General features: G+C 48.3%; 1 protein-coding gene across 5 annotated transcripts in view; it reads left to right on the forward strand.

Annotated features, from left to right (window-relative positions):
• The window catches only part of ZNF512B (zinc finger protein 512B), a 41,629-nt gene extending 27,072 nt beyond the window's left edge, over nucleotides 1–14,557 (forward strand). For all 5 annotated transcript variants that reach the window (XM_053394533.1, XM_053394532.1, XM_053394534.1 and 2 more), the window contains 9 exons: nucleotides 148–272; nucleotides 1,715–1,807; nucleotides 2,294–2,395; nucleotides 4,817–4,987; nucleotides 7,035–7,226; nucleotides 8,557–8,658; nucleotides 9,356–9,418; nucleotides 11,699–11,797; nucleotides 14,250–14,557. In XM_053394533.1, coding sequence (XP_053250508.1) covers nucleotides 148–272; nucleotides 1,715–1,807; nucleotides 2,294–2,395; nucleotides 4,817–4,987; nucleotides 7,035–7,226; nucleotides 8,557–8,658; nucleotides 9,356–9,418; nucleotides 11,699–11,797; nucleotides 14,250–14,537 — 1,235 coding nt within the window. In that variant the 3' untranslated portion in view covers nucleotides 14,538–14,557. The remainder of the gene's footprint in view (nucleotides 1–147; nucleotides 273–1,714; nucleotides 1,808–2,293; nucleotides 2,396–4,816; nucleotides 4,988–7,034; nucleotides 7,227–8,556; nucleotides 8,659–9,355; nucleotides 9,419–11,698; nucleotides 11,798–14,249) is intronic.
• The last annotated feature ends 803 nt before the right edge of the window (nucleotides 14,558–15,360 follow it).

A 15,360-nucleotide genomic window follows, 5' to 3' on the forward strand; every position in this document is an offset into this window, starting at 1 on the left:
AAGGAAAAATGTGAATTAGTTGGACCAGAGGAAATTGAGTTTCCAGTGCATGCGATCGAACAGCAGCCCACCAAATAGCGGAAGTCTATAGGACACCCAGGATTTAGCCCCAGACAAACTTCCCCTCTGTCTTTCCTCTTTCTCCAGCGAGCCCAGAAGAGCAGTGGCAGCGGGCGATCAACGAGAGAGGGGAGGTGGCTTGTCCGACCTGCAGCATGATCACCCGGAAGACGATCCTTGGCCTCAAGAAGCACATGGAAGTCTGCCAAAAGGTAGGGAGCCAAAATTGGACGGGGACAAACCACCGAGTACCATGTCAACAAATTGTTCTAGTATCTGGCTGGGTTTCACCAGCCGCTCTGGGAGGCTCCCAACGGAATGTTAAAAACATAATGAAACATTAAACAATAAAAAAATTCCCTAAACAGAGCTGCCTTCAGATGTCTTCTAAAAGTCAGATAGTTGTTTATTTCCTTGACATCTGATGGGAGGGCATTCCACAGGGTGGGTGCCACCACCGAGAAGGCCCTCTGCCTGGTTCCCTGTAACTTGGTTTCTTGCAGGGAACCGCCAGAAGGCTCTTGGAGCTGGACCTCACTGTCTGGGCTGAACGATGGGGGTGGAGAAGCTCCTTCAGGTATACTGGGCCGAGGCCGTTTAGGGTTTTAAAGGTCAACACCAACACTTTGAATTGTACTCGGAAACATACTGGGAGCCAATGCAGATCTCTCAGAACCGGTGTTATGTGGTCTCGGTGGCCACTCCCAGTCACCAGTCTAGCTGCCGCATTCTGGATTAATTGCAGTTTCTGGGTCACTTTCAAAGGTAGCCCCACATAGAGCACATTGCAGTTGTCCAAGCGGGAGATAACCAAAGCATACACCACTCTGACAAGACAGTCTGTGGGCAGGTAGGGTCTCAGCCTGCGTACCAGGTGGAGCTGGTAGAGAGCCGCCCTGGACACAGAATTAACCTGTGCCTCCATGGACAGCTGTGAGTCCAGAATGACTCCCAGGCTGCGCACCTGGTCCTTCAGGGGCACAGTTACCCCATTCAGGACCAGGGAGTCCTCCACACCTGCCTGCTGTATCTATACGGATATAGATACAAGCAACTCCCCATTTACACGGATTTTACAGTCAGAGGTACCGCACGCTTAAGTGAAATTGCATATATTGGGAACACCATTGACCAAAGCCTGCAAACTCCCCAATCGCTCCATCCAAACCTCCTTGCTCAAACTCCCAACTCTCCACAGGCCTTGGAAAGTCGGTGCAAGGGCTCCTGGGATTGCACTTGCAAAGGCTTGTGGGATTGTTAGGTGCTGTTTTTGTGCTGTTTTTGCCCTTTCTGCATTTTTTTAGGGCTGTTTTTGCCCTTTCCCTAGTCACTTCCAGGTTCACAGTGATGCATGTGTGTGTGTGCAGTTATACAGATATTGAACATATGCAAATTGAGAGTTGCCTGTATATTTTATTATTTTATTGCCAGTAAGGGCCTGGTGGTAAAATACACATTTCTAACAAGCCCTGCTACTGCTGCTGCTGCTGCTACTACTACTACTATTATTATTAGTAGTAGTATTATTATTATTGGTAAGGCTATCAGTGGCTATTGGTTGTGATGGCTGTACTCTGTCTCCACTGGGCCGGAGGCAGCTATGCTTCTGGAAACCAATTTTTGGTGTGTTGACTTTTCGTTCCGCTTGCTTCAGCTGCAGGATGCCTTGAAATGCCAGCACTGCAAGAAGCAATTCAAGTCCAAAGCCGGGTTGAATTACCACACCATGGCCGAACACGTCAACAAGGTAGGAAACTCTGCTTGCAAATAAAACAAGTAAATGAATATTCTGCCCTCGAACAAGCCGGATTCCACAACTTGTGTGCTTTTCGCAAGTTTGCATAATTTCCCTTGTCTTCCAACCTGTGTTTTCGGAATTTGTGCTATTTATTGCCCGGGGGGGGGAGGGGCAAGGAGCTGTGCTGGGCACTGGTGCCTCCACACTCCATGACTATTAATCTTGTTCCACAACCCCTCTGGCACCTGAAATCTCACCAGGAACACACCTTTGCAACCACGAGGGCTGTAAAAGGAAAAAAAGAAAAGAAATCTGAGATTCTCACTTTTCTGTGCTGGCATCACTCTGCAATAGATGCATAGTCTTGGATAATGGTGCCGGGGTGCTGTGCCTTTTATAAAATGCCTCTTTCTGGGGTGTGAGGCAGACAAGGGCCCACGGCGTGTACGAAAGGCTAGATTAACATTGCAGGTTTTCTCGATTCCTTCCCTGCAGCCAGTTCCGGTGGAAACCGCTGCCCCTCTCAGCGAGCACGAAGAGCGGGAGAGGCTGAGGAAAGTACTAAAGCAGATGGGGAAACTAAAATGCCCCGTTGAGGTACTTCTTTTTGCTCTTGGCTAATATTTCCAGCAGAGAAAGAGTTGGGGAAGCCAGTGAGTTTTTCAGTACGATCACATCTTACGCATGTTTGTCAGGCGCGTTTGACGTTAGGTGGTTGAAGGCCAGCCGGTTGAAATTGCACAAATTTAACGCCCAAAAGGCAGGGAGCTCAAAAGCTCTCTTTGTTTGGGGTTCTCCTGGCGCAGAAAGAGCTTTTAAGCCCTCCGCCTTGCTTACTGGGTTCTGGGAAGCTTGTGCAAGATCTTGGGATCTCACGAGAGCATTCCAGAGCCCAGTAAGCAAGGCAGAGAGCTGTTAAGCTCTCTGTTTTGCTGTGGGGCGCAAGGCAGCATGGATGTGCTGTCTTAACAGAGATAAAGCTATGGCCCACAACTGCACTTTACGTTTAAAGCAATATCAACACCCCTTTAAAAGGTCATGGCTTTCCCCCAAAGAATTCTGGGAACTGTAGTTTGTTAACAGTCATGAATGTTCTCTGGAAAGACAGGTTGATTGTTGAAATGCCCTGGAAATTGTAATTCTTGGGGGCGGGGAAATAGGGTCCCCCCCCCCCAAAAAATCTCCCAGTTCCCAGGATACTTTGGGGGAAATGGTGCCTGTTTAAAGTAGTATGATACTGCTGTTTGTCGATGAAGGTTTCCCCCTAGGCATGAGTGGCTTTCATCGCCGCCGCCACAATGTTTGCCGGCTGGGAAATTACAGAACACCGTTGTGGCTTCCTAGCGAGAGCAGGACACATGATCAGAAAGCAGCTCCAGCAGACACCCTCTTTTCTAGCTCCCTAAGTTGATGCAAAGGGTGGCGGTGTGGGTTAAACCACAGAGCCTAGGACTTGCTGATCAGAAAGTCGGCGGTTTGAATCCCCGCAATGGGGTGAGCTCCTGTTGCTCTGTGCCGGCTCCTGCCAAGCTAGCAGTTCGAAAGCACGTCAAAGTGCAAGTAGATAAATAGGTACCGCTCTGGTGGGAAGGTAAACGGCGTTTCCGTGCGCTGCTCTGGTTCGCCAGAAGTGGCTTAGTCATGCTGGCCACATGACCCAGAAGCTGTACGCCGGCTCCCTTGGCCAGTAAAGCGAGATGAGCGCCGCAACCCCAGAGTCGGCCACGACTAGACCTAATGGTCAGGGGTCCCTTTACCTTTTAAGTTGACGCAACTGCTGGACAGAGAGCCTACAGCTGTGGGCAAATCTCTGCCAAGCTGCCCTCCTGGCCAGGTGAGGGGAGGAAAGGTATATTGCAGAAGAGAAGTGGCAGTAGCCACCAGAACTTTAAGAAGAGCATGGCTGTTGAATTAGGCCAATGCCCCCCACATCTGATCCAGCCTCCCTGTTCTCATGGTAGCCAGGCAGATGGCCCAGTGGGAAGCTTGCAAGCAGGACTGAGCCCATTGGCATTTTCTCTGTCTCCCCAAAGTGGAGGTAAAACAGGGCAGATTTGATTTAAATCAAATCGATTTAAATCTCAATTTAAATCGCTCGTCAGTAAACAACTAAACAACAAGACTTGATTTAAATCATTTTTTTTACAGAAAAACTCATTCTTGCATATTTACAACCAAATGAAGGTTTCATTTTTGGAATAATAAATTTTCAGAGTAGTTTTTACAGTTATATAAAAAATTACTGATTTGGTTATACTGTTAGAAGTACATAGACCGATAATTATGAAATGATTGTGAGGTTTAATAAGTTAACTGTTTATATTTGGACAACTTTTCTGCTGTACTTCATTGGAAGGAGAAAAACAATCATTACCTTAATAACAATTTGAACAATTTATTTAACTAAAACAATAACAGTATGGCATACGTATCCATGTTTGTTAACTGATGTGGTTAAACGATTTTTTTTAAAAAAAAACAAACTTAGTCTGAGTTTTAGCACACATGAAAAACTTAAAACAGATCCTTATTTCCTGATGAATAGCCTTTGGACTATAATGTAACTTAAATAGAAAACTATCTTTAGAAACATTTTTCCTCGAAAAGCATTTTGTTTTAAAAATCCGATTTAAATTTTAATAAATCCGATTTAAATAATAATAATAAAATCATAGATTTTTATCCACCCTGAGGTAAAACAGCCATCATGGTTAGTAGCCATTGATAGCCTTATGAGAAAAATACAAAACCTTGTACAAAGCCACAGAGACTCACGAACTACCCAACCTATGATGAAAAATCCATTGAAATCAGACATTATAAGTTCATCTTAGGTTGGGTAGTTCGCAAGTCTCTGTGGCTTTGTACAAGGTTTTGTCTTTTTCTCAGAAGATTGATAAAGAATGTATAATCATTTTGGTAATTATTGATAGCCTTATGAGCTGGTCTCACCTGCTTTTGAACCCATCCCAAGTTGCCGGCATTCCCACCGTGCTTCTCCTGTTCATCTTCCTGCAGGGATGTGTGGCTACTTTCTCCAGCCTTATGGGGTACCAGTACCACCAGAAGCGGTGCGGGAAGCAGCTGTCCGAGGTAGAGAAGCCCGTCTTCACCTGCCTGCACTGCGGGAAGACGTACAAGTCGAAAGCAGGACACGACTACCACGTGCGGTCAGAGCATCCGTCCGCGGTAAGACCCCATGAGCCTCTTCCCTCCATGCTGTTGTCATGCTGTTGAGTATCATTATGCTGCCAGACATTACATTTTGCAACGTGTTTCCTCATCTTTTATTTTTTTATAGAAAAATAGTTTTTATTTGCATTTTTAATACAAAAACAAGCAAAAAAACCACACACACACCCTTCCCTCCACCCCCCAATTGTACAACTTTCATACCAATCTCGACGTACAACTAAATACCTAGTGACTTCCCATCCACCCTTTTCCTGGTTTCTGTACTTTTCTACTAAATTGCGTATTCCAAATTTTTAATCTTCAAATTTCTTCCTTTGTTAATTTCTGTTAGCGCCTGTCAGAGCTGCCCGAGGTCCCAGCTCACAAAGGACCAACGCCGGTTCGTTGTTAAGTACGAAAGTCTTTATTGAAGTTCAGTTTCACTTTCACAGCCGCCGCGTGCAGCTCTACGTCTCAAACTCTAGACCGCTGAAGCTCCGTCTGAATCTCCTCCCCCCAGACACCAGTTTAAGACTCTAGCCTTGCTCCACCTCTTCCTTTGCTCTCTCCTCCTCTGGTTCCGCCTGTCCGTCGGGGTCTCGCCCTTCCTAGACTCTTCTGACACTGAGTCCCCTGACTCTTCCCCCTCCCTCCTTCGGGCTTTAGGACCTGGTTCCCAATCCGGGTTTTCTGCTGTCCCGCGCGCCCAGCCGGCAACCTTCCTCCTGACCGTTACACTGCTGCTGTCACTGCTTCCCCCTTTGGGGAGGCTAGCTGGAACTGACCTCCCCTCCGTTCCCCCACTCTCCGATGGAGGCGTGGTCAGCCCTGACTCATCTTCTCTCCCCGCTGGAGGAGACGCTGGTCCTGACACATGTGACTCTTCCCCCCCACTACGCTCTGGTGGGGAAGCTGGTCCTGATCTCCCGCTGCTGCTTTGGGAGTCCCCGCTGGCCCCTTGTTTCTGGTGCGTCCCCCCTGGGACCCCCCTTGCCCTGACCATAGGCGCCCCCTTCTGGGAATCTTCTGATTCGCTGGAGAAGCTCATGGAATCTCTCGGGTCACTGTCATACTCCCCTACGCTGCCCTCAGATTCTTCCCCTTCGCTCTCCATTTCCTCTCTCCCTTGTGCTTCTGCTCCTGAGCCCCTGACAGCGCCCATTTTGCTGGGTTTACTCAAGACAAGCTAGGTTATTTACTTGTTTATACTGGTTCTTTAAAATATTCAATAAACATTTTCCAATCCTCCTCATATCCTTTATCATACTTTTCTCTTACCCTATTCCTGCTGCCAGTTCAGCATATTCAAGCAATTTAAATGGCTACTCTTCTCTGGTGGGTACCGTACTCGTTCTCCACCTTTGTGCCAGTAAAATTCTGGCCGCGTTGGTGGCATATAATAATAATACATATATTTTTTTTACCATTCCCAAAAGGAATGTCTCGGGCTTTGGGGGGAAGGTTTCTATGAATATCTTTTTAAAATCATTGTAAATTACTTCCCAGAATTCCCCGATTACTTTACAGGACCACCACATGTGGAAAAAGGTTGCTTCTACTTCACTGCATTTCCAACATTTATCTTTTTCTTTTATCAACATTTTTGCTAGTTTGGCAAGGCAACAGTGATCCGTTGGTGGTGTTTGTGCAAAACCTATTTCTCCTCTCAGCAGTTGTCTCAGCTTGCTAAGTTTGGTTTCAATACTCCTTATTTTAATGATTTTTTTGTTTTGGGTGACTCTGAACCACCTTGATTTCCCCCCCCTCCCCCTTTTAATAGACGGCAGCTTTGTAATTATTTTAAATACAGTGCAGCAACATCTCACACACATTTAACATGCACGATTTTGAGTGTACGCGGCTGAAGGCAGGCTGGTTGAAAGTACGCAAGTTAAATCCAAAACTGGCAGGAAGCTTAAAAGCTCATTCTCTGGCTGGTGGATCCTGGTGACAGCCGTTGACATATAGTATCCAGGCTTTCTCATGCTGATGCAGAAGATGGGGCTGACACTGGTTGTTGTTCTTTGGGTGCCCCTTTCCACCTTTCCCCCCGTCTTCTCAGCCTCCTGAACAGCCCGAGATCAAGCCTGAAGTCAGCCTCGTCGAAGATTTTGAGAGGACTCCGAGCGGCAGGATCCGGCGCACGTCAGCCCAGGTCGCCGTCTTCCACTTGCAGGAAATCGCAGAGGACGAGCTAGCCAAGGACTGGACCAAACGGAGGATGAAGGACGACTTGGTCCCCGAGACAAAGCGAGTGAGAGCCCGTCACTTACCTGACTTTTGCTGAAGGCGGGGTGCAGGGAAAACAGGGTCTGTAGTCTTGATCTGGGGCACGTGTTGGGGGGTGTGGCTTGCGGGTTCTTCAATTGGCTAGTTTGGAAACAACTTGGAAATCACACAGGCGCTCTCTCTGGGCCTGACCAGAGTAGCCAAGCTTAGGGAATCGTTTTTGCAGGACCAGGTGCAGCTTTGTGGACAGCAGGGCTCGCAGCTTCAGTACTACTCTGTTGTTGCTTTCACTGCTTCAGGGCTAGCAGGCCTCTCCACCAGCTACTAGTATTGTACTGAGTTAGCATGCTCTTGTTATCTCCTGCTTGGACTACTGCAATGCGCTCTACGTGGAGCTACCTTTGAAGGTGACCCGGAAACTGCAATTAATCCAGAATGCGGCAGCTAGACTGGTGACTGGGAGTGGCCACTGGGACCATGTAACACTGGTCCTGAGAGATCTGCATTGGCTCCCAATATGTTCCCGAGCACAATTCAAAGTGTTGGTGCTGACCTTGAAAGCCCTAAACTGCCTCAGTCCTGTATACCTGAAGAAGCGTCTCCACCCCCATCGTTCTGCCCGGACACTTGAGGTCCAGCGCCGAGGGCCCTCTGGCAGTTCCCTCCCTGTGAGAAGTGAGGTTAGAGGGAACCAGGCAGAGGGCCTTCTTGGTAGTGGCACCTGCCCTGTGGATTGCCCTCCCAGCAGATGTCAAGGCAATAAGCAACTATCTTACCTTTAAAAGACATCTGAAGGCGGCCCTGTTTAGGGAAGTTTTTAATGTTTGATGCTGTGTTGTGTTTTTAGTATTTGGTTAGAAGCCGCCCAGAGTGGCTGGGGAAACTCAGCCAGATGGGCGGGGTATAAAAAATACATTATTATGATTATGATTATTAGCCTACTAGATGCGCATATGCGCAAGGTCCTCAGTGTTTTCTTTCTCTGCCACTGGTTGAGCTCTCCTTCGTCACACTGCCTGTAACAAAATACACACTTGTTAATTTCATCCAGTTAAAGATTTGTTCATTTTGGTGAAACACACATATACACGCACTGCAGCCAATCTTTTTAAACTTGGGAAAATGAAAATAACAGAATCGTTTTTTGGGGGGGAACTTGTTGAAATAATAAGCAGATTAAAAGAATATTAATCATAGCTGGCAACTTTCCCCCCTTTTTAAGGGAAATTCCCTTATTCCGAATAGGATTCCTTGCAATAAAAGGGAAAAGTTGACAGCTATGATATTAATGCAGTTTTTTGTAGAGCTGTGTTCTAGATGCCAAAGTTGATTAACCACTGCTTCTCGCCTGGCAGCTAAACTACACCCGTCCTGGGCTTCCAAAGCTGAACCCGAGGCTTCTGGAAACCTGGAAAAACGAAGTGAAGGAAAAAGGACACATCAACTGCCCTAATAACGTGAGTGCCTTGTTTTCTGCAGGGCTGATTGGAAAACGAAAGGGATGTTTCCCCCCTGTTATGTTTTATCCTGTGTTATGGACATGCTGCAGATTGGAACAGATCTCTTCCTGAGTTCTCCTGTTCTTAAGGTTTCACGGCCAGTGTGCCCAGTCCCTGAGTCGAAAACATTGCCTTTCCCTGATCTCCAGGAAAGGCTTGTTAACAGGGCTGTGGGGAGGTGGGAGGGACGTTGTTCGCAGAACAGGTAAGAGGCATTAGCTGGTTAGCACGGCCACTTTGAAAAGGTGTGCGGCTCTGAAACGGATAGCGTCTCTGCCCAGGCGATTAGCCCCATTTCCCTTTCCACATCAGACTCGCGACCGGCGGTGCTGTAAGATCTCCCATCGCTCAGCAGGCCTCCCGTAACTGCTTGAAAGCGCCTTGAATGTTCAAAGGTCCATTTAGGGACGTGTTTTGCCTGCCAGCGACGGAGCCACATGACTCCCATTAGCAGTAATTAGAAGCATGTGGCAAGATCCCAACAGGCAGATCGCCTGTAAAATTAACCTTGTGACGGCGAGAGGGAGCTTGCAAAGAAGGAGAGCCTTGTGGGGATTTGGAGGGGGGCGGGTCGCTGCAACCCCATGAAAGGGGGAAAGGAAGGGGGGGAGTACAAAACCCTACTTACCATGTGCTGCGCTGTTTTCGGTTCCAGTGCTGCGCTGCCATCTATTCCAGTGTGTCCGGTTTGAAAGCCCACCTTGCAAACTGCAACAAGGTAAGGCGTTTATTCGGCTTATAGCCTAACTTCATTGTTATTATTTATTAAGTTTGTATACCACCCTTCATCAGGAAGATCTCAGGGCGGTTCACAGCATCAAAATACAAAATAAAAACACAAAATACACAAAGAAAGCAAACATAAAACAATAACCACCCCGCTCCCACAAACACATTTAAAAAGGACACATAATGTTAATCAGGCAAAGAGCTGGTTGAAGAGGAAGATTTTTGCCTGGTGCCTAAAGATGTACAGTGAAGGCGCCAGGCGAGCCTTCCCTGGGAGAGCATTCCACAAACGGGGAGCCACTGCACAAAAGGCCCTGTTCTTGTGTTGCCACCCTACGGATTTCTCATGGAGGAGGCACATGACAAAGGGCCTCATGGTGATCTCAGGGTCTGGGTTGGTTCATATGGGTAGAGGTGGTCCTGGAGGTATTGAGGTCCTGAAATGTTTAAGGCTTTATAGGTCAAATTCAGCACTTTGAATTGGGCCTAGAAACTAATTGGCAGCCAGTGCAGTTGGGCCAGGATCAGTATAATATGCTCAAACTCATGCTCCATGGAGCAACCTGGCCGCTGAATTCTGCAACAGCTGAAGTTTCCGAACCTTCTTCAGCATAGCCAGTGGTATCCGAAACCCGCGAAGAGGTCATATAATGGCAAGGTTGAGAACCCTTCCCATAGGCGGAAATCCTTTTCCCAACTCTCACTCCCTGCCCTCAGCTTTCAGCGCCCTCTGCCAAATTCAAGCCCCTCGTTCATTTTCTGATGGATCAGAAAACGGCTGGCTGGTTCAATGAAGTTGTGTGAAGATGCACCTATGCTCGATGTCCGATGCTTGCCAGCTTTGCATTAATGCCACAGATCCAGCTGCAAGCATGCTCCCGCGACTCTCACTACACCCCCTCTCCCGCTGGGAACTCGTACATCACCTCATTGTCAATAAAGAATATATTACGCATACTCTAGTGGCAGATGGAGGCAGAGTAGGGAGCTCATTCGTTTTCCGCAAGGTCAGCGGTAGCAGAAATCCAGGGTTTTAATTAGCTGCTCGGCAACCCAGAAGAGAAATTTCAAAAGCTTTATTGATCAGGTTCGGCCATAAATTAGAGGAAGCCTCTGCTCCTCGTAGCGGGCTGCTGTGTAGAATGAAGCTGCTGCTCTGCTCCACGTGGCAGCTTGGGTAGGCTGGCGCAGCGTTGGGGATGGCCAGCTCCGCGAGGGGTTCAAGCTGGGGCACGTGGAAGATGTTGCTTCAGCAACAGACAGCTGTTAGCTTTTTTGTGATGAAACAGATACCTTGCACAAGACTTGAAGATAAATCTTTGCTTGTCAGGTTGGCAACAGTTGAACAGGTATTATTCAATTATTATTACTATTATTGTTGTTGTTGTTATATTAAGTTTACATATTAATGAAAGCAATGTGTTTCTCTCCCTTGAGCCAAAGAGAGGGCTTAGTCCTTCATAGCACTGCATAAGTTACCGTATTTTTTGCTCTATAAGACTCACTTTTTCCCTCGTAAAAAGTAAGGGGAAATGTGTGTGCGTCTTATGGAGCGAATGCAGGCTGCGCAGCTATCCCAGAAGCCAGAACAGCAAGAGGGATTGCTGCTTTCACTGCGCAGCGATCCCTCTTGCTGTTCTGGCTTCTGAGATTCAGAATATTTTTTTTCTTGTTTTCCTCCTCCAAAAACTAGGTGCGTCTTGTGGTCTGGTGCATCTTATAGAGCGAAAAATACGGTATTAATCCATAGCTTGCCTGTCCTCACAAACTCCTCCAGACAGTGTCTGCTGCTTGAAGTCACCACACTCCCATGTTCTCAAGGAAACGACGATAACAAAATAAGCAAACCAACTGCCACCATTTATTCTTTGTCAAATACATTTACAATGCAAATACAGTACAGATACTAACAATAACCTCAGAATGGACCTTAGGTAAGGCGGGGGCTGTAAGCTCCTCTGCCAAAAATCCCTCATCTTTTGCCTTCCATCTCACCTGAGCGAGGCAGATGACCCTTTCTGCTAAGTTGCCAAATGCATGAGTGCAGGATAGGTTCTGAGAGATCCCGGTGAGCGTTAACCCTTCCCCAGATCCCCAGGGGACATTCTGACCCCTACCTGAATCCTACTCCATATATGAAGGAGCCTGAAGATTCCCTGGAGCCTGAATGGCACAGTGCCAAGGGCAAATCTGTCCTACATAGATGATCAACACATCTCCAAGATACCCTCCGGGGCTGAGCTCACATGGCCAGACCTTTGTATTGCAGGGAGACCACTCCGTGGGGAAATATCGTTGTCTTCTGTGTCAGAAGGAGTTTAGCTCAGAAAGCGGAGTCAAGTACCACATCATTAAGACTCACTCGGAGGTAAGTACCAGGCCTTGTCAGCAAAGGGCTTTGGGGGGAGTTCCCCCCCCTGTGAAAGCTGAAACTCTCGTGAGGCCTACAGGAAAGTGGTCCCAGTGAGCTGGAATAAATCATTATTCTTTTCTAATAATATAGGAGCGAATTTCAAACTTCCAGCTGACTGAAATTAGTCCCCCAGATTTGCTGCCTTATTTTCTAGTAGCTAATTTTTTTTGGGGGGGGGTTGTGGAGAGGGTTTCATGAAGGGGAGGGGACTTTAGGCCGTTCATCATACCCTGCATCAAAGGCAGTCTAGGTAACTCCCTGTCAGGGACTGGGCAGATGATTAGGAGTGGTGGAGACTGTTACCCCAAGAGCCTTTCAGAGAAAGGAGGGAGAGGGTATGGACCCAGGATCGTGGTGGTTTGAGACGGGAGACTTCCCAGAAGAGGAAAAAAAGAGCTGGGAAATCATGGAGGGTGAGGAACAGGAGCTGTAATAATAATTTTTATTATTTATACCCCGCCCATCTGGCTGGGTTTCCCCAGCCACTCTGGGCGGCTTTCAACAGAATATTAAAATACAATAGTCTTATTAAACATTAAAAGCTTCCCTAAACAGGGCTGCCTTCAGGTGTCTTCTGAAAGTCAGATAGTTGTTTATTTCCTTGACATCTGGTGGGAGGGCTTTCCACAGGGCGGGTGCCACCACCAAGAAGGCCCTCTGCCTGGTTCCCTGTAACTTGGATTCTCGCAGCGAGGGAACCGCCAGAAGGCCCTCGGAGCTGGACCTCAGTGTCCGGGCAGAACGATGGGGGTGGAGACACTCCTTCAGGTATACAGGACTGAGGCCGTTTAGGGCTTTAAAGGTCAGCAGCATCACTTTGAATTGTGTTCAGAAACGTACTGGGAGCCAATGTAGGTCTTTCAAGACTGGTGTTATGTGGTCTCGGCGGCCGCTCCCAGTCACCAGTCTAGCTGCCGCATTCTGGATTAGTTGTAGTTTCCGGGTCACCTTCAAAGGTAGCCCCACGTAGAGCGCACTGCAGTAGTCCAAGCGATAGATAACTAGAGCATGCACCACTATGGCGAGACAGTCCGCGGGCAGGGAGGGTCTCATCCTGCGTACCAGGTGGAGCTGATGCCCTAGTCCTGAACAGGGACAGGAGTCAGATGTCATAGAAACAGAACAGCAGCTGGTTGACCCCATGCCCCTTGAAAGAGGGCTAGGCGTGCTCTTCGTGTCTCTGGGCGGAAAGCCAAACAGAAAAGGAAAGATTCCCTTGTCGGCACCGTAGGCAGCAGGAGGGGTCTGAGATGTAGAGAAAGTCAGCGGCCAGGGGGAAGAGCGGGCACTCCAGGGAACAGTCCCATTTCCTGATTTCCGTGTATTAAGTAGTGGGTGGACATAGCAGACGACACAGAGATTTCTCCAAGTAGTTCTTCATAAGTAAGCTGGAATTGAACTGAACAGCAAACAGCTCAGCTGGCCTGCTTTTATAGGCAGCCGGCTGTCCACATTGGAGCAACAACAGCCCAGGGTTTCCCGCCTAAATTAACTTACGTGGACCTGAGTGAAAACTATATACAGTCATACCTCTGGTTGAAGTAGCTTCGGGTTAAGCATTTTCGGGTTGCGCTCCGCGGCGACCCGGAAGTAGCGGAGCGCATTACTTCTGGGTTGCGCTGCTCGCGCATGTGCAGACGCTCAAAATGACGTCATGCGCGGAATCGCGACACGCGCAGACATGGGTTGCGTTCACTTCAGGATGTGAACAGGGCTCCGGAACAGATCCCGTTCGCATCCAGAGGTACCACTGTACACAATACCCCCTGGTGGCCAGGGCGAGAACTTCAGTACATAACACCGTGTACAGTGGACACTCGGGTTGCGAACGTGATCCGTGCAGGATGCACATTCGCAACCCGCAGCGGCGCGTCTGCGCACGTGCGGATTGCGATTTGGCGCTTCTGTGCAAAGCGCGATTTAGCACTTCTGTGCATGCGCGACTGCCGAAACCCAGAAGTAACCAGTTCCGGTGCTTCTGGGTTTCGGCTGTCCGTAACCCAAAAAATGCAACCTGAAGCGTCTGTAACCCGAGGTATGACTGTATTTCTGATTCCAAGAAACATACTGAAAAGCAGCTCTCTGTCTCTCTGCATGTCTGGATTCTCTGGGCAGTTAGCCAGCTGCCTGTTGGCTTTTCTCCCTTCCTAAGTCACCTTTTGTCTCCTTAGTTCACCCAATATGGGGGAAGGATTTTGGGGCAAACCCCCAAACTGAAGCAGGTGATTGCAGCTCAGAATGGTTCCAAGTGGGGATGAGGTGCTTCATTTAGTTATTTTTTTAACTTCTGAAAACCGCCACATTTGCCGGTAGTTGTGGTGTTGCGGCACAGCTGCAGCCGCTGCTATTCCGCGCTGCGTCCGAAACGAGTTCCCGACTCTGTTCTCCTTTCCTTCCTTGAACGCAGAACTGGTTCCGGACTTCCACGGAGGCCATCCGGAAGAAAAAGACCAGCGAGCCGTCCGCTGCCAGCCACGAGGAGAAGAAGAAAAGCACAGACGGGAAGAAGAGGGGGCGGAAACCGAAGGAAAGGCCTCCGGAATCTTCCGCCAAAAGCAAAGAGATAGGCAAGACGAACCATAAGAAACCGGCGGGGCCCTGGGAGGCCGCGGACTTCAGCCCCGATGAGAGAGAGCGAGGTAACAAGCCCCCCCACAGCAAGAAAGGGGGGTCCAGTAAAACGCCAGAGAAATAAGCCGTCGTTTTTTTTGGGGGGGGGGAGAAAACAAAACTCTCTAATGATTAGTTTACAGCCCAGGGTAATGGGGCGGAAGGAGGGGAGAGCTACTCCCAGTATATGCCGGGCCCCTCCACCTTCTGCTCATCCCTTTTTTAAAAACGAAAAACCACTTTAAATCACGGGACATTTTGTTTTCACCACTGGAAGAAGAGAACCAAGCGAGGAACGGCCGCTGTGCGATTCTTCCGTCGGAAACCTCTGCGGATTGTACATAACCCCCCTGTGTGGGTCAGGCGCCCCGCGTCCATGGGCAGGTGGAATAGTAAGGTGGTTTGTCGGCGCCCTCCTTCCTTTCTTCCTGCTTCTGAATTCGAACCCAGTGCCGTTCAAGCAGAGAGAGAGAAGGAGAGGAAAAGAGGGCAAAGGAGGAGTTGCTCAAGCAAAGGGAGAAGAAAGTGCAATAGGAACCCAGGCGTAAGCTGGTCAAAATTCTTTTTTAAAAAGCTATTATTATTTGTGGATTCCTTTTCAGGTAGCAGTCATGTGTTAGGAAATAGAACTGGTGGGGATTTTACAGATGAAATTATTGTTGTGATTGTGGTTGCGAACCAGCTTTCTTTTATAATTTTCATAGGAGATGCTTTTTTACGAAGGGAAAAAGGAAAAACAAAAACCCGATGGGGTCGTTTGACGACGGACGTTTCGGGATTGTCGTTTCGTTAAGTTCTGTTCACGTTTTAAACGTTGCCCTGATTTGGGACCTGGTTCCCCGTTTTCAGTTTTGGGAGCTATATCCTTCAGTTGTCAAGGTTTGGGGAGGAGGGCGGGGAAGGGGGAA

The sequence above is a fragment of the Podarcis raffonei genome, chromosome 6 (genome assembly GCF_027172205.1).
Source record: "Podarcis raffonei isolate rPodRaf1 chromosome 6, rPodRaf1.pri, whole genome shotgun sequence".
Taxonomy (NCBI): Eukaryota; Metazoa; Chordata; class Lepidosauria; order Squamata; family Lacertidae; genus Podarcis; species Podarcis raffonei.